Consider the following 25564-nt stretch of genomic DNA (forward strand, 5'->3'; position numbering starts at 1 on the left):
GTGAAGCCTTCGCATTCCTCTGTTCAGTTGAGGTCAGAGAATCCTACAGCTGCAGCCATCTGCCTGTTACACCAGAGCTGCACCTGTGGATCAGACTTCATTACATAAACAGAGAGACAGAGGGCCAAAACAGTCCTACTAATATCTGGAACTATCTTCTAATGTTTCAAAGACTCCTTGCCAGTGGAAGTAGGAAATTAAAAAAACAAAAGGAAAATAAACCATACAGTAAAATTACAGGATCTCTTTGCAGCACATTAGATACAGCATGATCCATGTAGACGGTCTCAAAACTGTAATTATGCATCTGCTTCCTCCCGCTGAAGATGACTACGAAATGTGTCGTTTGGATGAAGTCAGGGAAGTAGGGAAGGGGAGGCTGGGATATGGGGGTAGAGAGGGAGCAGAATCAGTGAGTGAAAGGGAGTACAGATGTTAAACTGTGGCTTGAGATTTATGATATGCAGTGTGAAAGCATGTGATGTTACTTGTTTTCAAAATAAACATTACAAGGTAATTGTATATTCCTATGCTCAGAATAAACATAGGGGTGTCCTTATTCTTGCCAACAGGCAGCTGTAACTTAAAATTGGTCACCAAGGTAATGATTTGGAGGGGAGATTCTGCTAAGTGACTACGCTGTTGAATAACGTAGAGGTCTGTATTCTCTATTCTCTATGCACCAAATATCTTAGACGCGCAGTTTGTTTTTTTTATTTTATTTTTTTTATTGTACTCTCAATTGAATACTCATTGTATTCCCAAAGGGCGGGAAATTGTCCACAAAATAAAAATTTTAAAAAAACAGCAACTTGACCATTGTGACGCACATCAAAAGGGCCTCAAATGCCCTTACCCTGACAGATCAAGGCAACCCCCACCTGGAAAAGTGATCAATATGTGGGAACCTGTTGCATTCTCACCATCAGCTATCACCACAAACAAACCAGCGTCACCAAGGCTCTGTAGTCCTACTTGAGGGCAGCACAACTAACCCTGCCTTGATCCCCTTCCTGTGTAAACATCAACATGGATAGATGTATTTCCATGACTCCCAACAATGCTTTGTTCGTTTCTACCATTATATATTTACTAAAAGGCATTTAGCAGACCACTCTGCGCAACATTTATGAAGCACTCACAATTTTCAGTAGCCCGACATTTCACTAATGATAATCACACTGCTGAAGACATCACCATATGTGGGATCAGTCAGTGCTATGGAACAAATGCTGATCGGAAACAAAGGGAATGTGAGTTCCTCTTCAAACTATGAAATTTGGAACCTCTTGGAATGAACATTCTATTCTGACACAATCATGACATTATCCACAGAATTCTTGAAAAGTTGACTGCACTGCATTGCGTTTACTTTTCTTTTTACATTGCTGAAGGACTTTTGTCCGGAACGTCCTGAAAAGTCATTCTTCAATCATTTAAAACTTTTGTGTACGTCCAAAAAACTAAATACATACATACATACATACATACATACATACATACATACATACATACATACATACAATTAAGTGGTTTCTAATTATGAAATCTGAAGTTATATTATTAATGCATGGTTCCAAGACAGCTTGGTGTGACAGACTGCACACACCATGGGATCTCGCAGATCCATTAAGTTGCTCAGCCACACGGATAAGGAAATGTAAATATTGACTGTGTGTATTATTAACTTGTAAATAATTCAACACCTGCTTTATTTTATCACTCCTATCTAACACCAATTGCTCAAAGGTGTTTTTTTTTTTAACTTCTCAACTCACGACTGATGTCAGCATTCATTACAGCAACACCCTTCCCTGTTCATGGTCTACTGTCTACTTATTCATTAAACAGGGTGTTCTCAAAGTCAGTTTGCATTGCGTGGACCAACAGTAACAGTAGATTGTTGTGTGCTACATGTTAGTCAATTCAAATGGTTCCTTTTTTTGCATGGGTTCTCTTTATTCAAGTGCCTTGTTTGCTTTATCATTACGGGTCAATAAGACTTAATCTCATTACAAATAAAGCTTGACAAAAAACTACACAAAAAGAAGGACGTGATTCTTTCAGTCAAACAGATCCAGTTTTATTGCTCACTAAATGCAGTTGTTAACAATATAAAAGAACAACCAATTGTTAAACCCAGTTGTTAAACCTGGACAAAGAAAATAAAGCCGAATCAATATGGGTCAGAATAACGGACAAAAATTCAAAGGGCATAATAATAGGAGCATGCGATAGACCGCCAGATTCAGACAGCGAGCAAAATAATCTGTTATACAATGACATAGAAATGCGTGTAGCAAAGGAGAAGCCATACTAATGGGGGATTTCAACTTCCCCCATATAAAATGGGAAAACCCGGTGGGGAGCACGACGGACGAAATTGAAATGGTGGAAATGACAAATGACTGCTTCCTAACGCGTGACAGTGTCAAGGCACCGACTAGAGGGGAGGCATGCCTTGATTTAGTCTTTTCAAATAACGAAGACAGAATAACTAAAACAGAGGTCAGAGAACCACTGGCAAACTCAGACCACAACATGGTCTCATTTGAAGTGTTTTTTAAAACCCCAAAAGTAATGTAAAGCTAAGGTTTACAATTTTAGAAAAGCAAACTATGAAGGTATGAAACAGAGACTAACAGAAGTAGATTGGAGTAAAATAGAGAAAACATCCACAGAAAAAGGATGGCTGTTCTTCAAAAATGTAGTACTAGAGGCGCAAAACAATTACATCCCTAAAGTAGACAAATCTAAATGTAAAACTAAATTGCCAAAATGGTTTAATAGATCAATTAAAAAAAATAGTCAGCGAAAAAAGGCACTTTATAGAGCGTTAAAAAAGGACCAAAAAGAAAGTATGCAGAAAGAGTACATGGAACTGCAAACACAAGTCAAAAAGGAAGTTAGAAAGGCCAAGAGAGAAATAGAAATGAACATTGCTAAGGGAGCTAAAACCAATTCCAAAATGTTTTTCCAATATTACAACAGCAAGAGAACATTCAAAGAGGAGATTAAATGTTTAAGAGATACAAATGGCAAAATCGTAGATGAAGAAAAAAATAGCAAATATATTAAATGATTACTTTTCACAAGTTTTTACAAAGGAAGATACTGACAACATGCCCCACATGTCATCCAGTTCCTATCCAGTTTTAAATAACTTTAGCATAACTGAGGCAGAAGTGTTAAAGGGACTAGGAGCTCTTAAAATAAACAAATCCCCTGGGCCGGATGAGATCCTCCCAGTAGTACTCAAAGAAATGAAAGAAGTAATTTACAAACCGCTAACCAAGATCATGCAGCAGTCTCTTGACACAGGGGTGGTACCGACAGACTGGAAAATTGCAAACGTAATACCGATCCACAAAAAGGGAAACAAAACTGAACCAGGTAACTACAGACCAGTAAGCCTGACTTCTATTATATGCAAACTTATGGAAACTATAATAAGATCCAAAATGGAAAATTACCTATATGGTAACAGGGTCCTGGGAGACAGTCAACATGGTTTTAGGAAAGGGAGATCGTGTCTAACTAACTTGTTTGATTTTTTTGAGGATGCAACATCGATAATGGATAATTGCAAAGCATATGACATGGTTTATTTAGATTTCCAGAAAGCTTTTGACAAAGTCCCGCACAAAAGATTAATTCTCAAACTGAACACAGTTGGGATTCAAGGAAACACATGTACATGGATTAGGGAGTGGTTAACATGTAGAAAACAGAAAGTACTGATTAGAGGAAAAACCTCAGAATGGAGTGTGGTAACCAGTGGTGTACCACAGGGATCAGTATTAGGTCCTCTGCTATTCCTAATCTACATTAATGATTTAGATTCTGGTATAGTAAGCAAACTTGTTAAATTTGCAGACGACACAAAAGTAGGAGGAGTGGCAAACACTGTTGTAGCAGCAAAGGTCATTCAAAATGATCTAGACAAGATTCAGAACTGGGCAGACACATGGCAAATGACATTTAATAGAGAAAAGTGTAAGGTACTGCACGCAGGAAATAAAAAAGTACATTATAAATATCATATGGGAGATACTGAAATTGGAGAAGGAATCTATGAAAAAGACCTAGGAGTTTTTGTTGACTCAGAAATGTCTTCATCTAGACAATGTGGGGAAGCTATAAAAAAGGCTAACATTCAGATACATTGTGAAAAGTGTTGAATTTAAATCAAGGGAAGTAATGTTAAAACTGTACAATGCACTAGTAAGACCTCATCTTGAATATTGTGTGCAGTTCTGGTCACCTCGCTATAAAAAAGATATTTCTGCTCTAGAAAGAATGCAAAGAAGAGCGACCAGAATTATTCCGGGTTTAAAAGGCATGTCATATGCAGACAGGCTAAAAGAATTGCCCTCTCCCTATTCACTTCCTGTGCAACAGTTAATAAGACCCCACATTGTTTTGTACATGCAGCACACTTGTGTTATGGTTATTTGTAAAACTTGTTGAGGAAATGTGGACTGGGGTGAATGCATAGTCTGGAATGTGATCAACAGCAAAGCTATCCTGTAATACCTAGGTTTTTGTTTTTGGTATTTATTCCCTGTGATTTGTAATAGATTAACCTGCTGGTTTCTAAAGATGTTTATAAGAATTAACTTATAAACACGCATTCTTGCTTGCTTTCATTTCTCTGCATGCTCTTTGTTTAGAAACTAACTTGAACATATACTGACACTTAAAAAGAATAAGCAACACTCTACACAGTAGAGTAAAGCAATTATTTCACGGTCTGTCCCTCCTATACCAGCAGCAATAACAATGACTGGCAGGTCAGTTTCAACACTCGACTGAGAGTCTAACCCAGTCATTTTTCTATATATCCTGACACCTAATATTAGCAGTTTTCTCTGACAAATAACAGTATCAAATATATATTTTTAAAATTCCCCACTGGTCCTACGATTCAGTTATCACATTGCTTACTTCACTTTTTCTAAATGTGCTGAAGCACCGGGATCTACAGCAGGTGAGCAGGACAAGCCTGCTAAAGCAATGCATGTAGTCTGGCAACAACACACAATTTTCCAATGAAATGTGTTACACAGCTACGAGCAAACGAGAAAAGCAATTCTATTATCCCTGGACAGCAAAAAAACAGCTTTGCTATTCTTTTTGTTTTGAGTTTTTTTCATGACTTGATAAAAGCAGACAGCTAAAAGTCCCTTGTGATAAAGACCCTAAAATCCTCAAACACTTACGAAAAAACTCCCCAAACGCAGAGCAAGGCAAGCTGTTGGGACTTTCAGGACCACCTGTGCTAGTTCCCAATTACTGTTGTCCACTTCTGACTCCAGTAAATTTTAATGAGTGGAAAGAGATCCGTGCAGCAAAAATAAAACTACACACATGTAATAGAAAGACAGGCTTCAACAACACTGCAATTTAGAAAATCATAAACATAGACCACATCCGCCAGAAAGCAAAAAAAAAAAAAAAAAAAAAAACTGTTTTGACAGAACACAAATAAATCTCTCTTTGTGAGTTTGTGTGTGTGTATGTACCAAGCTATTATTAAAACAAGAACCCAATATGCTGGAAAGATACTACAAAAAAATTAAACACCATATAAACTAGGTTGGCCTATTCCTATGTCCCTGACAAACGCTTGTCCACGTTTACTTAAAACAACTGGCTGGTGGAACTCACAAGCCTGTAGAGGCGATTTCCCCAGCAAGGCTTTGAAATACCTTTATTGGTTTTATCAGCAGTTGGCAAGATCCATTACAGGACGTGACCAAGTTGTTTTCAGGTATATTAGATGGTGCAAACAAACAATTGCCTCCCAAAATGTAGCATTACAATGGAGCGCTTTTATTGTCTCTCTAAATTGTAGAGTAAACAAAGGGATGAATTAGTTTAAAAGGGAGGGTTTAGTACTGCATGCCTAACTGCTGGTGCTTAGAAACAAAGCCAAAGGCACAGCCTATTCCTTTAAAATATATACTTTACTATGAATTCACCAACCTCACCCTATAATGTTTATATTACATTTTAAACAATGCAAAGACTGCAATAGTATTTTAACAGCCCACTTGTTTTGCTGCTGCTTTGTGAAGCTGACATAAAGAAAGAAAGCAGCAACAGTCTGTTATTAAAAACAACACTTCAGAAATTTAGAATTGGTTTAATTCTTTCTTCCCCTCCATTGTGCCTTCTATGTATTCTGCTTACACTGCTTGAAGACTGTCCATTCCCTTAGATAGTAGCATTGAAACCTGCTTTCCACTACATCATCCTGCAAGCCAAAACCTGCTACTACTTGCACCAGAGGTTATGGTTATGGTTTTTATATTATATATATATATATATATATATATATATATATATATAGACCACACACCACGTGCACTCCACGTGAGGTGAGATTGTCAAGAAGTTCAATGTTACCTACTTTAGTCATGAAATATTTGAGTAAATGCATCATTTGGAATGTAAACATGCAACTACGTACGTGACACTGTATTATGGAATTCGAATTGACGGTTTGAACGAGAAGGGTATTGCTGCAGACTCCAACAGCGTAGCTCTCACAGGCAGCTCACACAGGGTAGACCTGCATGCGTAACTCGTAATAGAGGTCATAATTATATGGTACAGCCCAATCACATGATAAGTGTGAGAAATTTAGGTACTAAAACCGCCAATGTGGTTATGAAAGTTTATTTCATAACCACATTGGCCGTAACTTTAAATACACACAACAAGAACCTAACCCTAAACCTAACCTAAACCTAACCTAACCCTAAACCTAACCCTAACCTAACCCTAAACCTAACCCTAACCCTAACCCTAACCCTAACCCTAACCCTAACCCTAACCTAACCCTAAACCTAACCCTAAACCTAACCTAACCCTAAACCTAACCCAACCCTAAACCTAACCTAAGGTTCATAGGGTATTGGCCGTGGCTTACCAATTAATTCTCACAGGGTAAACACTATGTTCAGTGTTCTCCCCTCCCACACTATGTCATTGTCCATCAAATCAACAGCACAAAGGTCACTCTTGAAATCATGACTTAAAGGATATGTTGCACTAAGAATACCTCTGTTCAGAAAGGGGAACAAGACTAAAAGTCTAAAATATGCACAAGAACACAGAAATTGGACTATGGAACAATGATCAAAAGTGCTTTGGACTGTTGCTGGATGGACAACGACACCTGTGTCTTCTGCCAGTTCTGTTGTCAATTCAATGCTTGTCTTCTTAATATTCCTTAAGGATATTATCTTCAAGTATTGCTCATCCTTGTTTGACAGCTTTTTGGGTCTTCCAGTCCTGGGTTTGTCAATAACAGATGATATTTCCTTGTACTTGTTGATCATGCTTTGGATACCACACGTTGAAAATCAAGTGATGTGAGCTATTTCACTAATTCCTGTCTTAATAAGAAATTTCTGAGCACCAAGCAAATAAATTAGCTGGAGAGTGACCCTTTAACCTTAAAAATAAAGGGAAGTTAAATGTTTACAAGCACGTATCCCTCTCAAGCCATTAGCATGCAGGTTTATGATTTACTAGCAAGCCGCGGTGAGCTGAAAAAACAATTACCTGGTCATCCCAAGGGGTTCGCTTCACACTTTTTTGATTACCAAAACCCTGAGTACTGCAGCATTTGAGACTGTAATATTGTATACTTTCTCACAAAGCTTTAAGCATGCTTCCTGAAACTGTGCCCAAAACATAAAAAGAGAGAGCAGGTGGGACATGCTACCATTGTCTCAGGTAATCATGAAGAGGCCATGAAATGTGAGTTGGCTTGAATGTAGAGCTGGAGCAGCATTGGGGAAGAAAGAAAAGGGAGACAAATATACAGCAGCCACAAGATCAAATACAGTATGTAGAGTTTTGAATTGTGGCAGGTTTGACATTTAAAGAAAGGGCCACTTCGTTCTCAACAGAATTAACGATTCTGAATAGCCTCCATTCAGATATTAACTGGTAATTCCAAAATAACAATTTGTCTGCCTGTGACCTACCATTACAGTATATTTTTAAAAAATGTACTGTTTCAACCAGTTTTAAATATCATCTTGTGACAGGGTCTTCCTCGAGTCACACGGGTGGGTAGCCGCTGTTCAAGCATACAGAGAGACTGAGGTGGGTGTATCCTGCCGCACTCCTTTCTAGTGGCCCAACTATGTCCATCCCAATACGCTCAAACTGAGCTTCCACTAGGGGCAAAGGCACCAGAGGGGCTCGTGGAACAGCTCTAGGGCTGGCCTTCTGACATTCCCCACAACGCTCACAAAACCGCTTAACATCACCATCCAGCCCCAGCCAGAAGAACCGTGACACAAGCCTTACTTTAGTTTTATCCCTTCCCAAATGACCAGACAGGGGAATAGCGTGAGCCAGCTGCAACAAATCCTCCTTAAAGGGCTGAGGAATGAGCAACTGATGACGCACTTCACCGGTCTGGGGTAATTTATCAACACGGTACAGTAGGTCTCGATCAATTTCATTACCATCACTTATTATTTCCCATCACCATCATTTATACAATAATCTACTAACAATCTACTAACATGCAACAATTAACACACCAACAATTATTAACCCCCAGGGCTTCTATAAGGGGTGCCCATTCAACCCCGCTTACCCCCTAAACCCAGTGTCCCCTCACGGGACTCCTCTCCAGAGGATTGACCCGCCTCCTTCTGAGACGATCCCCCACAAACGACAGGTCCTCCTTCGCTGACGCTCGGCAGGCAGTTCCTCCCGCTGGCGTCCGGGCAGGCAGTCTCTCCTCCTCCCTCGCCAGCTTCCAGGACCGGAACTCCTCCTTCTGCAGCTCTCGGGAACGGACCCTCCTCGGCCTCTCTGGCGTTCGGGCTTGTAACAGGGAGAGATGTGTATTGACTCTGCTGGCGTGTTCACGGGCTGCAGGAAGAGGGCGGCAGTTGCCCAACAACCGCCTGTGAGTCATGGCAGTGACACGGGGAGGTGGGAAAGTGGGTGTGTGGACTTTCCCCCTCTCTGAATGGCTGAGAGGCGGGTCTTTGGTGATTGTTGGTCCTATAAAATAACGCTCTGCTGTTTCCTCAGGTCTGCCCACTTAGACGCGCTAAGAGTGCGGAAGCTTTGATTCGGGACCGGGAATCAGCCGGGAGAGAAATAAAGATTCACAGAGAGAGAGAGAGAGGGGAATCCTTGGGCAGACCCCGGCGTATTGTGAAAGAGCAGGCTAGATAGCCGATAGAGTAGGACGGTGATCTGGGTCGTGCGGGTAGCGGCGACCGGGATAACGCTGCCGAGTGCAGCACCTTTTATTTGTAGTTTTGTTACTGTTTTGTTTTCCCTTGTTCTTTTCGCCTTCTGTTTTCATTATTATTTCTTTGAGCACCTGCGAGTGCATTTGCTGTTTGTGTACCAGCTGTGGCATTTCCGTGGTGCTGTCTATCATCGTTGATAGGCAGCCCACGGTCAACAGTGCCCTCTGCCGGAGAAAAATAAGAACCGGTCTAAAATAAAACTGGGCACCTGTGTGGTGTTTCCAAGTACACCCGTCTGTCTCCTGGTCAGTGAATTACCCACACCCCTTCCACATGTGGTGTCAGAGTGGGATTCACTGGCACTGCCCCAAGCAGTGCAGCTATAGAAGGAGCAGACAAGCGATGGATGCGACTCAGTTTGCCGCAATGATGGACCTCCTGCGCCAGACGCTCACCGCGGCAGTGCAGGCGGCGGCTAGACCTGCAGCTCCAGACCACTCCATCCAGAGACCCACCAAAATGATGGCCGAGGATCGACCGGACGCCTACTTGGAGGTATGTGGCAGTGCGATTGCCCTGCACAGTGGTAAATTAGTGTTGGTGTGATTTATGTGGGAATGGGTTTATTGTGTATTGTTTTGGAGTTGATTAGTTTGATTGTATTATTGTCTACAGACGGGCGCTCGATTGAGACTTGCTGCCTGCTATGCTTGGTTGAGGGAAGGGCAGCAAGTGATTGGCTGTGCTGGTCCTCAATCAGCACGTGGGCGGGTCTCGACCGAGTGTCCGTCAGTTTAAAAACATCTGCGGGAGATTGCTCGGGGCTGCTGCAAGGCCTGCCGTTTTCACGGCATCTTTTGAGTTATAGTTTGGGGTATTGTGTTTTATTTTGCACTTTTTGTACAGTTTGCTGTATTTGTCCTCTGTGCGTTACCATCGCTGGTAACGTCACATGACCGCCTTTATTTTACTTTCATTTTCTGTTTGTTGTTAATAAATCCTGCGCGCCTGTGCCGGCGTTTCAACACCAACCTCTGTCTCTCTGTATGCTTGAACAGCGGCGACCCACACGCGTGACTCGAGGAAGACCCTGTCACACATCTCTACAAGAGTATCCTTGAAAACATGATCAGTACTGTGGCAGAGCAAAGCTCTGCCCTTTTTAAATTGGCAGGGATGGGGTTAACTTCCCCTACCTGCCTGGGTTTATTATGTTCAGGTGGCTGGGGTTGATTAGGTTAATTAACGATCAATCAGCGCCCAGCCACCTGACATAAAAGGAGGTCTCTGCTTTTCATTTGGGAGGAGGGAGCTGAGGAAGCAGGTTGGGTTTTTTTGGTTGTTTGGAAAGTTTGAATCCAGCGAAGGCATTGCCCAGCCTGGAAATTGTTATTTTTTGTAAGTTTTGCTTTTTGTCTTTCTTTGTGTTATAATAAAATAGTTATTTTTTTGAACTGCAGTTTGTCTCTGGACCTCTATCCACTCGCCAGCCTGCCACATGTGGTGGCAGCGGTGGGATAGCGCCACCTAGAGGCTCAGAGCAGTATTTTTGTTTTGTGTTTTGTAGAATTTTTGGGATAATTTTTTTTTTTTTAAAAAAAAAAAAATGGGAAAGAAGAGCAGACAGCGGCAAAGGAAGGAAAAGCAGCAGCAGCTGAAGAAATGTAAGCTGCTGCAGTCACCGCTGGAGGACCCAGCCAGCCTCTTCCCCAGGTGTTCCTGGTGCGGGAAGGAGGACCATCGTTGGCGGTCCTGCCCAGATGTGCCACTGGCAAACTGGTGTGGCCGGTGTGAGGAGGACGGCCACAACTGGGCAGGATGCCCCTACAACCAGGCCCAGGAGGAGGTGCAGTGTTCACCCCGGGCATTAGGGGCCACCCAACTACCTCCAGCACCCCCACCTTCACCACCGCCCCAGGAGATCTGGGACTGGTTGATGCACCCTGAGGCAGACCTCGTCCACGATCTCCCCATAGTTATTAACACACTGTGGCGTCGAGATGGGGAGAGGTGGGAACAATGGAAGGAACAACACCACCCGGCGTCCTTCCCAGAGGTTGCCCTCATGGTGGTTAATTACCTGGCGGTAGACATGGGAGATGCCCCGGTCACTCCAATAAAGAGGGGTGAGCCGCCTTCCCGAGAGCCAGAGAGGGGTGAGCCACCTTCCCCAGAGCCAGAGAGGGAGCCGGGCCGCCGTCGCCGCCTCTGCCACCAGAGGGAGCCGGGCCGCCGTCGCCGCCTCTGCCACCAGAGGGAGCCGGGCCGCCGTCGCCGCCTCTGCCACTAGAGGGAGCCGGGCTGCCGTCGCCGTACTACCTTGGAGATCCGGGGCCCCCTCAACCAAAGAAGACTTGGGGGCTCCGACATCAACCCCGCCCACCACCACCCACCATAACAGCCCACCCAAGGGACATAACTGGACTTTTGGGGGGAGGGGGGAGTTGGCCGATTGCGGCCGGTGTACATTGTACATGGGGGGAGGTGTGTGGCAGAGCAAAGCTCTGCCCTTTTTAAATTGGCAGGGATGGGGTTAACTTCCCCTACCTGCCTGGGTTTATTATGTTCAGGTGGCTGGGTTTGATTAGGTTAATTAACGATCAATCAGCGCCCAGCCACCTGACATAAAAGGAGGTCTCTGCTTTTCATTTGGGAGGAGGGAGCTGAGGAAGCAGGTTGGGTTTTTTTGGTTGTTTGGAAAGTTTGAATCCAGTGAAGGCATTGCCCAGCCTGGAAATTGTTATTTTTTGTAAGTTTTGCTTTTTGTCTTTCTTTGTGTTTAAAATGCTTTGTTTTGGCCCTTGTGCCCTTTCATTTTTGTGTTTATTTATAATAAAATAGTTATTTTTTTGAACTGCAGTCTGTCTCTGGACCTCTATCCACTCGCCAGCCGGCCACAAGTACTAAAAAAAAAAAAAAAATTAATGTTTCATATAACCTCCTACTGTTGCATGTAGCAACATGAGTATATCTGTTTGATACTGTGGCAGGCAGGTTTCAAGGGAGGGGGGGGGGTAGCATAAACAAAATGGACTGTCAACTGCTTTCGGATAAAGTAGCATGCAATCATCAGAAACCAAGGGAAATTACATTCAAATGTAAAACTGAATTAACTGTGGACATAACTACTACTGTTCTTACTGAAAGCCTCACGCTTTCCAAACAGACCAGAATTGTTAGAGGATGGAAACGAGTTAAGGTTTAAATCCTTGGGTTGAACACCATGACAGGAGTGCTGGATTAGAGACAGACAATCTAGAGACATTCCGGAAGGATTAGCTTCAATTTGCCATCTGAGGTATCACCCAAGCACTACACAGGTAAGAACACACTCTCCATTAACACCACAAAGTGAACACTGGCGGGGAGAGGGCACAGTGCTGGCTTCCTGAATGAACTTTGCATGATGTTTATTTAGCAGAAGAATTCAGTGTGCGAACACTAAAGTCAAAGGCTGGTATTCATTGCACAGAAGAAACAAAGAACACACTGCAAGCACTTCTTTCCTGTCTGTTTTAAGGAAGTGTTTCAAAAGGAATCATTTCAAGGAATAAATGAACAAACATCAAAAAACAATTGCCATGGAAAAATGCTGAAAATCCACCAGGATTACTGACAATGACTGCTGCAGTATTGTCGCTGTGCACAGACCAGTCACACAGGCCTGACAATGGACACAAACTGGAATGTGAATTCTGTTAAATATTGGAATCTAAAACATTTCTACTTCATTGAACCGATTACATATACTACTATATAACCCTGAAGGCTAACCACAGCAATACATTTCAAACATTCATATTTTAAATATGAAAAAGTAGATAAATTTAGTTAAAAATGTTTTTTTCCAATGCATTAGTTACCAGCTATCCTCATATGCAGTTATTGAACATAACTCTGAACTGTGATGAGAACTCTGTAATCGGAAGCAGTTTTTTTCCTGTAATACAAATGTGTTACACATTATCCGTTCCATTATCGGTCAACTTCAAAGCTAGTAGAGTCTATAGTCAGAGCTGGAGACACAAGCCTGGTTTGCCTTCAACTGGAACCTTTGTTTTCACTGCTGATGGATGGCTTGTCCTGGCTTCGTTCCTGTATTGTTAACCTTGTGACCACTACTGACCAGAGGGAAGCTAGATTAGGCTGTGAACTCCAAAAGGTCAAGCAGACACCAGGTGGGCTATCAATACTGGAACTTCATTAGCTGGCAATGAGACCCATAGCGTTTCTCTTTCATTCTCAAGTTACAGAATAAGTAACCTTTCAATCTTTCATACTTGATGACAGATCCCTTATATATGCTTCATGTGAGGATTTAAGGATTCACATTTGAATTAAATCTACATATGCTCCATGCAGCCTAATCATTTACTTCGCTTTTTTTAAAAGCTCAGAACACTAAAAGAAACGTCTGTGCAAACTAACTCTGCCTACTGAAACAACTTTACCACGGACTTGTCGAAAACAAGGTTTAGTTCACACCAGCCATTATCATGACACTCAGCCGTTTTCTACACAGTACCCCACAAATGCAAAAAAAAAAAAACTTACCATCAGGTTCTGCAGTATTGTCTTCTGACAGATCATATAGAGGCCGTGCTAAAGAAAGTGTTGCCATGGAGACCACGGCCATACATAGGAGGCAACCCCAAGTCGACATCCTGTTATTACAAATTCCTGATTCTTCCGTGGAATCCCATTTTGCCTCTAATCCCATCACAGAACCTCTGCAGTACCATGAACTGAAAGCTGCTAGATCCACCGAGTCGTGCTTTTCTTTTTACATCGGGCTGTTGCGGGGGCAGAGTGAGAAAATCCAGCAAGAAAGAAAGAGAGAGAGAGAGAGAGTTAATCTTTGAGTGGAACGACCCTGAATGTCAATTTATAATCTTGAGAAAAGCCCCATGGGAAAACAAATACTACTCTTACTCCTGCAAAGTACTCCCAGAGGGACCATTTTCTGACAATACTACTCAAGAAGTCACTTGTTTTAAAATGCAAGTTAAAATATACCTGTCTGATGTAGTCTAGCAATTAAAACAGTCTGAAATAGGCAAAGCGAAATAAAACAGAATATGTTTTCAAATGAACGGCTATAGAAAGCATGCCACAGATGTTTATGGTATTGGAGTTAATGGCTATTTTACTCATAAAAGGATTATAATTACACAAAAAAAGTCTCAAGCATTTAAACAATTTTCTTCAAAGAAACCCAGTGACAATGTTGGAAAATGGGGATCTGGGCCAAGTCTGAGTGAAGAAAAGCAATCAGCAACATGCAATCCTCTGAATGGCGCTGCAAAACCACTGCTACACACTCACTGTCACAAGTCAATAGCTTCAGCGTGCAGCATTCGAAACATGCTAAACAAAACAAAACCCTGCTTAATACCACAACAAATACCAACTTGAGGTTGTAAATAATTTCAATTAATAATAAATAATAATAAATGTAATAAATAATAAATTAATAAATGTAGTTAACCCACTGAACATAATCCTAACCCTAAAAAAAAAATCAAATTGTATTTCAAATGCATCCTTGCTCTTGCTTGATGTTGGAATGCAAATTACATTAGAAAAATACCATTCTGTGATCAAATAAATAGTTATATTTCTCCCTCTAAAAACATGTTCAGAATTTAGTGAAAATTAGGTACTGGCTGTTAGTCTCAAAAATACATTGAGCACAACTGGCAACACATGAGAAAAAGCAGACTGAAATGCCAGCAACAATTTCAACTGTTTAAAAATGTGCAAGTTTGTGCCGAAAAAAGGCCAACAAGATGCTCGGATACATTGTGAAAAGTGTTTAATTTAAATCAAGGGAAGTAATGTTAAAACTGTACAATGCATTAGTAAGACCTCATCTTGAATATTGTGTTCAGTTCTCGTCACCTCGCTATAAAAAAGATATTGCTGCTCTAGAAAGAGTGCAAAGAAGAACGACCAGAATTATTCCGGGTTTAAAAGGCATGGCATATGCAGACAGGCTAAAAGAATTGAATCTGTTCAGTCTTGAACAAAGAAGACTACGCGGAGACCTAATTCAAGCATTCAAAATTCTAAAAGGTATTGACAATGTCGACCCAAGGGACTTTTTCGACCTGAAAAAAGAAACAAGGACCAGGGGTCACAAATGGAGATTAGACAAAGGGGCATTCAGAACAGAAAATAGGAGGCACTTTTTTACACAGAGAATCCTGAGGGTCTGGAATCAACTCCCCAGTAATGTTGTTGAAGCTGACATCCTGGGATCCTTCAAGAAGCTGCTTGATGAGATTCTGGGATCAATAAGCTACTAACAACCAAACGAGCAAGATGGGTCGAATGGCCTCCTCTCGTTTATAAACTTTCTTATGTTATTATGTGTGCTGAGGCTGGTGCTCCCTTTCAGCATATCTTCGCCTATGTCGGGGTTGCTGTTGCTGGGTGTGTCTTGCATCATTCACATCCACATGTCGACGGACACGCTGCATGCTACCCAAGTTTCCCATTGTTGCCTGTTTGTAGTCAGTGCTGGAATGGTAGTGTGCACGGAGTTAACGCAGTCCTTTTACAATCCTAATTCTGCGCATCACAAACCTGGTTTCGTGCTTGGCGCATATCTTCGAATATACCAGGATCCTGCATGTTGTCGGCCACTCCCCCCATATTGCGCTATGCATACATTTTATTTCTGGACAGCGCAGAATGGATTGTGATGTGCAAAAGGATGTTTCGAATATGGCAACTTGGCACAATTCCGACACAACGGCCACTTGCGACACGCATACCCCTCTGCGCGATGCGCAAATCTTTCGAAGCCCTGTTACTTTAAAAAAAGGCTCTAAGTTCTGACCTAAGCAGTGCCCGTTCTCGTCTTCCAAAGTGAAATTGTTAAATATACCTGCTGTTGTTGATTCCAATGTGTGGTTTCTAAAAAACATAAAATATCCAGGTCCTGCGATATAAAATGTGAACCATCACATGCTTATGTATTACTGTGTGAAGACCCTGCTGCTCCCTTAGGGGCCGTCAACCTGCTAAACTAATGACCCTCCCTCTCAAAATAAAAGAAAAGCGTACACGTACAACTAATACATACCTTTCCGAATATCCTCTGATGCACCCAGGCTGAGGGAATCCATTTCTCCAAGCTACATATACAGTGTGCAAATATCACTATTGTTTTAACAAGCAGGCTACCTGCTTGCACTGCACCTCAGAAATTCCTCCCTAATGGGTTGCGTTGTGATTCTGCTCCCACAGCTAACAAAATTACTGAATGTAACAAAAGCTTTGCCTTAATTGTAGCAAGAAGTACTGTACAATTTTTTCAGAAACGTGTTACTTATTAGCAAAGTTGATAATACATCTGTTGTAATTTAATTAATAGCGATAAAAAAATCACGTCTTTTCACCAAAAGAAAAACATTCTAACATTTAAATTATTATTATTATTATTATTATTATTATTATTATTATTATTATTATTAATCTCGCAACCCTTATCCATATGATATGTTTCTTTTTCAATATATACTGAGATACTTTTAACATTAAAGCCGTAAAATCTACAAATCAAGTCTTAACAAAAGAAAACATTGTGTTACCTCTACTTTTTTTTTTTTTTTTTTTAAATGTCACTTTAAATTATTTAAACTTACAACCTTCCAGCTGAAATTCTGCATATGTTCATCCTGAATAGACAGCGATCTGCATTCCATTCAAATCCTCAAGTGTTAGATTTACAACCACCATTATAGTTTCAAAGGGTATCTGTTTCTTCATTAACACAATCATGTAAACGAGGCTTACAAGAGGGGTGGGGGAAATTACGTGTGTATACTTCAACCCAGTTCTTGGCAAACTATTCTGCTCGGTGTAAACAAAAACATAGAGAACTTGAAAAATAAAATGAATCCATTTGCACATAGTAGCCTGACAAAAAAAAAAAAAAAAAAAAAAAACGTTTAAGGAAAAATATGAATGTATTAAGAAAATGTAACGCGTACTTGTATAAACCCAAATCTACACAATAGTGAAAATAATGCATTTTTTGTTTGTTTATTTGTTTTTTAAAGGAATGAACTTAAACAATAAGGTCATTCTGTCAATGCAATGTCAAAACAGTATCAAAAGCATGCCTTTTGGACAATGCAGTTACCAGCTGTGCATAAGGCACACGAGTCAACAAGGGAAAACTTGGAACAAAACTTAATACGCTGACAAGTGCCAGCAAAATGATAAAAGCGACACTGACACTATGAAAAATCAATAAACCGAGCAACACAATAGCTAACTTTAATCAACACTTGACTCCACTACGTTTCCATTCAACAACTTTTCTCAAAGCTGTCATTTTCTGCATGCGAACCCCTTCAACAATCATTACCTTCGAAACAATCCGACTGTACCCCGCAGCAGGCGAGTGCATGGGATGAATCAAAGCGAGGAATGGGAGCTCCCTTGGGGACGTCTCCTCGTGCAATACCAGCACGCCACTATTCCACTTTTAAGCTCTCAAAATCACCAAGGCAGAAGAAAAATCAGAGACCTAAAACCGTGCAAAACACGAGCCCTTAAAAACGCGCTCCTGTGTTATAGATCCCACATAAAATGTTGTGCAGTGACGACAGAAAAGTCAGTGAAAACGTTACTTTTCCACCAAATTGCTTCTTCTTCCGTTATAACTATTATTATTATTATTATTATTACTATTCTTCAGCAATGCCAAACTCCAGAAAACGAAATGTGTAAAAGTATACAACTCCAAAGTGAAAGCAGAGCTATTAGATTCTAGCTCTCTCCATGCACGTCTTTCTTTTCCTTGGTGAAACCTTGTAATCTCAAAGTTTTGTCAGGTTTACAAAGCTCTCTTTTTTTAGTACCCTCTCACTCACTCCTCTAGCCCCTCCCCCAGCCTGTAACCCGAGATGTTTCCTGAATTTGTCCCCGAAGGCTCGCCTCCACCAATCACGCCGCTTCACTTGTGTATGTTTAACTTCGTTTGACAGACAGCAGCCTTTCGCCTTTCACTGGGTTGGCGAGGTTGGCTGTGATGTACTGTGGTCCAACTGTTTTCTCTTTTTGTGCGATTCTTTTGCTCAGAGAACGCCTCCAAGTGGCTCAATTTGTTAAGGATAAAAACAGATGAAAGAATTTAACCCATTAGCTGGATTTTTGGTTTACAACAACTATGCTGCCAAACCGACGTTACATTAGTTTTAAAAACGTTGTTATATTTTTATCATTTTTGAAAACTTTTAAATTTTGGTTCTGGTGAAAAGTTTTTTCCCCCTTAGAGACAAAATATAAACACTATTAAAAACATTACATTATCTGAAGCATATTCAATTGATTTGCATAAAAATGTTTTGTTTTTTGTTTTTTTTTACCTATTGTATTGTGAAGATTTCAGGCGTTAACTTTAACACACAAAAGCTCAATAGAAAATATAGATTGAGGTGATTGCAAAGACGTTGTGAGCAATATACTTGGTAATTATCCTTTTAAAATTGTGAGACAAAAACTTTTAAAGACAATGCACAAACTATAAGCAAATGAGCATTGCACTTACAGGTATCTGCTGTAACACATTTCTTGTTATTTCAAAATTATTGTTAAAGCAATGAGTTGCAACAATCCCCTAACAAGCATGCATGTAAGCCAGGGGTATCAAACTCAGTTCCTGCAGTGTCTTCTGGCTTTCCTTCCACCTGAGCTCTCAATTACTTAATTGGTTTAATTATTTGATTAACTGAACGCATTTAACACTTCTCTTCAGGCTTCAAAATGTTTCGTAGGGAGTGTACCTTGAATCAAGTGCATTTTTAAAACCATCAACTGTAAAAGACCTTGAAAAATGTTAAATATGTCAAATTCAACAAATAATCAGATCAATTATGTTAATTGAGAGCTTTACTTTGAATGAAAACTAAAAGACCCTGCGGCCTTGGAGTTTGACACCCCTGATGTAAGCTGCTTTAAATTATGTTTATATAAAAACAATAATGTCCCTGCCACAAAGTAATAAACACTCTCCAATAATGTTTAACATTCTGTGGTGGTTTATTTCAACTAAATAAATTTACAGAAACAACAACCTCATTGATAATTCCAATCCTCTGTGGAAAACCATTATATAGTGCCTTTAAAATGGCACCTCATATTTATTTATACAACCTGGAAGTAGCCTTCCTTCCACCTTAAGGTAGACTAGAACAGTTTCTAAAAAAAAAAAAAAAAAAAAAAAAAAAAAACTCCAACATTCATGTAATTGGATTCTTGCCGCCTTCTGTTTTTCATCATTGAAGCTTTTTTTTCTTTAAAGATGCTGAAGCACAGCCATGTTCATAATGAAGCTGAAGACCATTTCAAGAACCTTTACTTCAGTAACACCACAGGGGCTTTTTACATCATCAGTGGTTATTAGTCTCACCTTCAACACCTGTGTGAGCTTCCCTGCTGGTTGAGTTAACTGCAGCTGCTAACAAAATGCATCACGTCTACTGTTTTATTTATTTATATTTTTAAATATATATTTAGACATCATTATACAAAGTACTGAATCTAAAATAATGCACATTTGTGTTAATCTGAGGTGTTGGTGAGGCTTGTAATCACACTAGTCTTGCTCCTTAACATTTTGTCTTACTCTGATGATACTAAAAGCCCTTGTGGGATAATGAACTAAGGCAGCTTGGAATTAACTTCACCAACTAGGCTTGTGTCTATGAACGTTGCTAAGCTAAAGCTTTTAAAAAATCTTAAATGATGTGATGAAAAACAAAAAACAAGACAGGAGTTGGAAATCTAATAACATGAATGACATGAGAATAATCAATAATAAAGCATTTCCAGTCTCCAGTGGCTCATTGAGGACATGAGGGAAAAAAAATACAAATTTGATTTGTAATATCTAGATCCTGAAATGACATGTGATCCTGACATAATGGTTTGAAATGTCTAGATCCCAAGATCATTTATATCGTGATCTCCATATAACACACTTCTAAATACAACATTATAAAGCAACTTTACATACAACTTTAAAAAGCAACAAAATAAGATATTTTTTGTATTAAATACATGCTGACAGGGGAGATGCTAATAGCAGGGCTGCTATAGTACTCAATGTAAAAAAAAAAAAAAAAAAAAACAAGTAAGAAAAACGCAACAGCCGTTTAAAGTGATGATATCAAATACAAAAGCCCAAGTTAGGCGAAGCAATTGGGACAATCTTGTCAAACATCAAGCAAATAAGCACAATTGGAAATGAGCTGGAGCCCAACATTTACACAATTATTGCTTCTGTAACCCTATTTTATTAAGCACACTCTAAAACAGAGTTCCAGCACACAAAGAGTTAATCATGTGGCTGCAAAAAGCAGGAAATAGGTGACCAAACTGAAAAAAAGTAAATGTGTCTTTTTAGATGAACTAGGGAAAAGCTTCTAGAAAAATTGACTAAAAATAAATTCTAAAAATAAAGACGGCCTTTTCTTGACAGTGCCTGGGTGGTGTGATGCAGCTTCCACTTCCTGATTATTGATCCAACTGTGTTCATTGGGATATCCAAACAATTGGAAATTATTTTGTACCAGGAGTTGAATACTTGAATACTTATGCAAGCAAGATATTTCAGTTCTTTTTTTATTTTTCTTAAAAATATTTCCCAACATAAAACCAATGTCACCTTACAATAACTGATTCTGAGTTTCAGTGTTTTAAAATAAAATATCAAACAGAACGAAATTTCAATGTACCATTTGTAATTCAGTAATATATAGTATATATATATATATATATATATATATATATATATATATATATATATATATATATATATATATATATATATAGTGGGGTAGCCAAGACTGACTAGCAGCAGAGACAGCAAACACCCACAGACAGAGTTATCGTTCAGCGCCTTGCCGCACTTTTATTCTCACAAAACAAAACAAAAACAGGAACAAAGTAAATAGTTGAACCAAAATACCATAAACCCTTTTACAAACAGAACAAACCAAAATCCTATCTTCACTTGAAGATACTAACTTCACTGTATTGCAGTCCCTAACTCACACAGGACAGCTGTTTTCTTGTTTCAAATCCATTTTATCAATTTAATCCCTCCGTACTTACAGTCTCAACACTCCTGCCACATCCCTTTTTATCCCTGAGAACAAAAGGACAGTTTATATAGGACAGATAATTGCAAACACTCAGTCAATTAATACCCTATCTACCCAATTAGACAGGTGTGTTTTCCTTTTTTGGAATTACCACCAGCCCTAAAGGCTTCTGGGAAATGTAGTTTCCCCAGCCACTTCGGCCATGACGCCTATAAGGAACTACAAGTTTTTCACTTTAACAGGGGAACATAGATCTTGTCAGCCTCAGACTGACATACTTATTAGCTCTCACTGCCCCACATATCCTCTCCCTCAGCTCAAACCCTCTGGTTAGAGCATCCTCCGTCGAGAGGCAATGTGCTCGGGATAGACCATGCGCATTTCCATTTACAGCTCTATGTTTAACATAAAGTGATATGGTTGCAAGGCTAAAAACCACCTTGTCACTCTGGCATTCTTCTCTCTGTTCAGACTCATCCACTTGGGTGGGGCGTGATCTGTCACCACAGAAAACTCTCTACCCAGTAGATAATATTTTACCCAGTAGATAATATTTTAGGGTTTCTACAGCCCATTTTACTGCCAAACATTCTTTTTCTACTATGGCATATCGCTGCTCCCTCGGTAACAATTTTCTACTTAGGTACATGACCGGATGTTCCTCACCATTTATCATTTGTGACAACACTGCCCCGAGACCCACATCAGAGGCATCCGTCTGCACCACAAATGGCTTTTTAAAATCAGGGACTATTAATAATGGGCCACTACATAATATGTTTCCCAACTGGTTAAAGGCTTTTTCAGCCTCTCCTGTCCACTTAACCATATTTGGAGTTTTACCTTTAGTCATTTCGGTTAATGGTGCCACAATTGTAGCAAAGTCCGGAATAAACCTCCTATAATATCCTACAATACCCAGGAAGGCCCGAACCTGCTTCTTATTTATGGGCCTCAGACAGTTTTTTATGGCTTCCACTTTGCTCACTTGTGGCCTAATTAACCCACCGCCGACAACGTAGCCCAAGTATTTTGTCTTTGTTAAACCCAGATGGCACTTTCCGGGGTTAGCTGTAAGCCTTGCCTGACGTGAGCTGTCTAAGACGTTTTCCACCTTAGCTAAGTGAGTCTCCCAGTCCTCACTATGCACCATGATATCATCCAGATATGCCAAGGCATACTGAATATGAGGCCTCAAGACTATATCTATAAGCCTCTGAAATGTCACAGGGGCACCATGTAATCCGAAGGGCATGACCGTGTATTGAAATAGACCTTCCGGGGTCACAAAAGCTGTCTTTAACTTAGCCTGAGTTGTTAACGGGATCTGCCAGTAACCTTTGGTAAGGTCCAGCATAGACAAGAATTTGGCTTTGCTCAATTTCTCAATCAGCTCATCAACCGGGGGCTTTGGGTAAGCGTCAAATTTAGATACCTCATTTACCTTGCGAAAATCATTACAAAATCACCAGGACCCAGACTATGGGGCTGGTCCACTCACTATTGGACTCCTTGATTACCCCCAGGAGTAACATTTTTTTAACCTCACTTTTTACTGCTTCTCTATTGGTTTCTGGTACTCTATAGGGTCTGAGCTTTACCTTTACCCCTGGTGCAGTGACTATATCGTGGTGCACTAACGTTGTCTTTCCTGGTAATGTGGTGAATAAGTCCTGATTTCTATTCACTAAATCTCGTACCTCTCTAGTTTGTGTGCCATCTAATTGGGACCTATGTGAACTATATCTGCTGGTGCCCTATCACCCTCAGCTATTGGCTCTTCTGCGATTAAGACGGTTTCACGATCTTTCCATGGCTTTAACAAATTAATGTGGTAGCTTTGCTCTTTTTTTCTGCAGTCTGGCTGGTGCACTTTATAGTTTACAAGACCCACAACCTCAATTATTTCATAGGCCCCTGCCACCTGGCAAACAGTTTACTTTCAGGTGTTGAAACTAAAACCAGCACGCGATCCCCAAGTTGGAACCCTCTAACTTGTGCTTTCTTATTATAGTTTCCCACCTGTTCTAACTGAGCCTTCTCCATGTGCTCTCTTACTATGGAGGTCACTTTCCTAATTCTCTCCCCCATCTCCACTACGTGATCTATTACATTCTTACCTGTGTCTACTTGGCTCTCCCAAGTTTCCCTTGCCATGTCTAGTATCCCCCTGGGCTGTCTCCCGTAAAGTAACTCAAATGGGGAAAACCCAGTAGAAGATTGAGGATCCTCTCGTACCGCAAACATTAAATATGGCAACAGGGTGTCCCAGTTCTTCCCATCCTTACTAATTACTTTCTTGAGCATGTGCTTTACGGTACGATTAAACCTCTCAACGTATGGATGGGTTTAATTTTTTATAGGTTACATAGGTCTCACATAAGTTTCGATACAAAGGGAGTACCCTGGTCAGTCAAAATTTCCCTTGGTACTCACACCCTCGAAAACACCTGGACTAGCTCTTTTTCTATTGTTTTTGAGGCAGTGTTTCGCAAAGGAATAACCTCTAGATACCGTGTGGCATAGTCCAGAATAACTAAAATATATTCGTGGCCCCTGGCTGACTTAGGTAAGGGTCCTACCAAATCCATTGTCACACGGTCAAACGGCACATCTATCACTGGAAGGGGAACTAAAGGCGCTCTAAAATGGGACTGAGGACTCGATAACTGGCACTCTGGACACCCCAAACAATACTGCTCGATTTCTTTATATATGCCCAACCAAAAGAACCTCTTTAAAACCCGTTGTGTAGTTTTCTTGACCTCCATATGTGCTCCAAACAAATGGCTATGGGCTAACTTCATTATTCTTGAGAATGTAATGTTCTACAGGATTTTTGGTTTTACCTTCCACCAGCACTCCATTTATTTCCACCACAGATTTCCTTATATTCACCAATGAGAGATCATTTAACTGCTCCCTTCCAAACTGTAAATTTGGCAGAGACCATTGCTCCATTAATTCCTGGTCTCGAATTTCTACTGGTTCTGTACCAGGTGCCCTCTCCCCAAGTAACATTTCTGGTACTCTTTCCCCTATGGGGCCCTTGCGTCTTTCTTCTCTTTTAACCCTTCTTGTTTTTCAAATTCTTTGGGGTTTTACAAACAACGTCGGGTCTGGAAACGGGAGGATCTGTTCAAGGCACTCCTCTGGGCCAATTTCGCCCGACACTAAATTTCCAACAGGGGGAGCCAATTCCCCTTCAACTTTAACCAGTGCATCAAACCCTGGATAATCTCTTCTTAGAATTACTGCGTGCGGCAACTTAGGCACAACCCCAATTCTCATTTTGCACTTTGAATCTTGATATTCAAGAGTAACCATACTGGTTGCATAAAAATGTACATCCCCATGTATGCAAGTAATTCTAGTTTTAAGATTATGGTCCAATTGGTTTGATTCCACAAAATTCGTGGAGACCAAAGTAATTGCACTACCTGAATCTGCAAGTTCCAGAGCTTCCTTCCCGCTAATTTTTAAAGGCATTAGAAACTTATATACTCCTATTGCCATGTTCACCACATTTATGACCCCACAATCATACTCATTGAGACCCACATTACACTACATGGGCTCGTGTTCGTTTGGGCACTGCACACTTATATGCCCATACTCTTGGCAACGGAAGCATTTAAAATTTTTATACCTCTCTACATTTATATGCCTGTTACTTCCCAGTCCCTTCACAGCCTGTGGCTGCTCTTCAGAGGCCCTTTTCCCCATTTCACTCTTACTGGTTCCATTGCGAGACCAGTCCTTCAGGGTAGCGGATCGTTCGGTGCTCCTGGACAGGGTCTTGTTGGGTAACCGAGACAGTTCTACTGCAGCCAAGTGATGCTCAACTAAGGCTACAAACTCATCCACTGTGCCTGGGTCCCCTTGACCAATATATCTCCTGAGAGAGGCAGGCATGGCTCTCAAATAATGATCCATAACCAGAATCTCCACAACTCTGGTCGCCATGTTGCCCTCTGGGTTTAGTCACCTCCTAGCCAGATTTATGAGGTCAAACATTTGAGACCTTGGGGCAAGTTTCTCCTGAAACTTCCAGTTGTGAAAGTGTTGTGCACGAACTACTGGGGTTACGCCAGCTCGGGCCAGGATCTCTGCTTTCAAGCTGTCGTAGTTCTCCGCTGCTGTTGCCTCCAGATCATGATACGCCTTCTGGGCATCCCCAATCAGGAATGAGACCTTGGGGCA

The 25564-nt window shown here is 40.7% G+C and overlaps 1 protein-coding gene across 1 annotated transcript in view; it reads right to left on the reverse strand.

The window, feature by feature from the left end:
- Positions 1 to 18075, reverse strand: part of LOC121321987 (fibroblast growth factor receptor 2-like) — an 80677-nt gene extending 62602 nt beyond the window's left edge. The window contains 2 exon segments of the mRNA XM_041261380.1: positions 13794 to 14032; positions 17620 to 18075. Of these exon segments, the coding sequence (XP_041117314.1) occupies positions 13794 to 13959 (166 nt within the window). The 5' untranslated portion in view covers positions 13960 to 14032; positions 17620 to 18075.
- Between the last annotated feature and the right edge of the window lie 7489 nt (positions 18076 to 25564).

Source organism: Polyodon spathula, chromosome 10 (genome assembly GCF_017654505.1).
Source record: "Polyodon spathula isolate WHYD16114869_AA chromosome 10, ASM1765450v1, whole genome shotgun sequence".
Lineage (NCBI taxonomy): Eukaryota > Metazoa > Chordata > Actinopteri > Acipenseriformes > Polyodontidae > Polyodon > Polyodon spathula.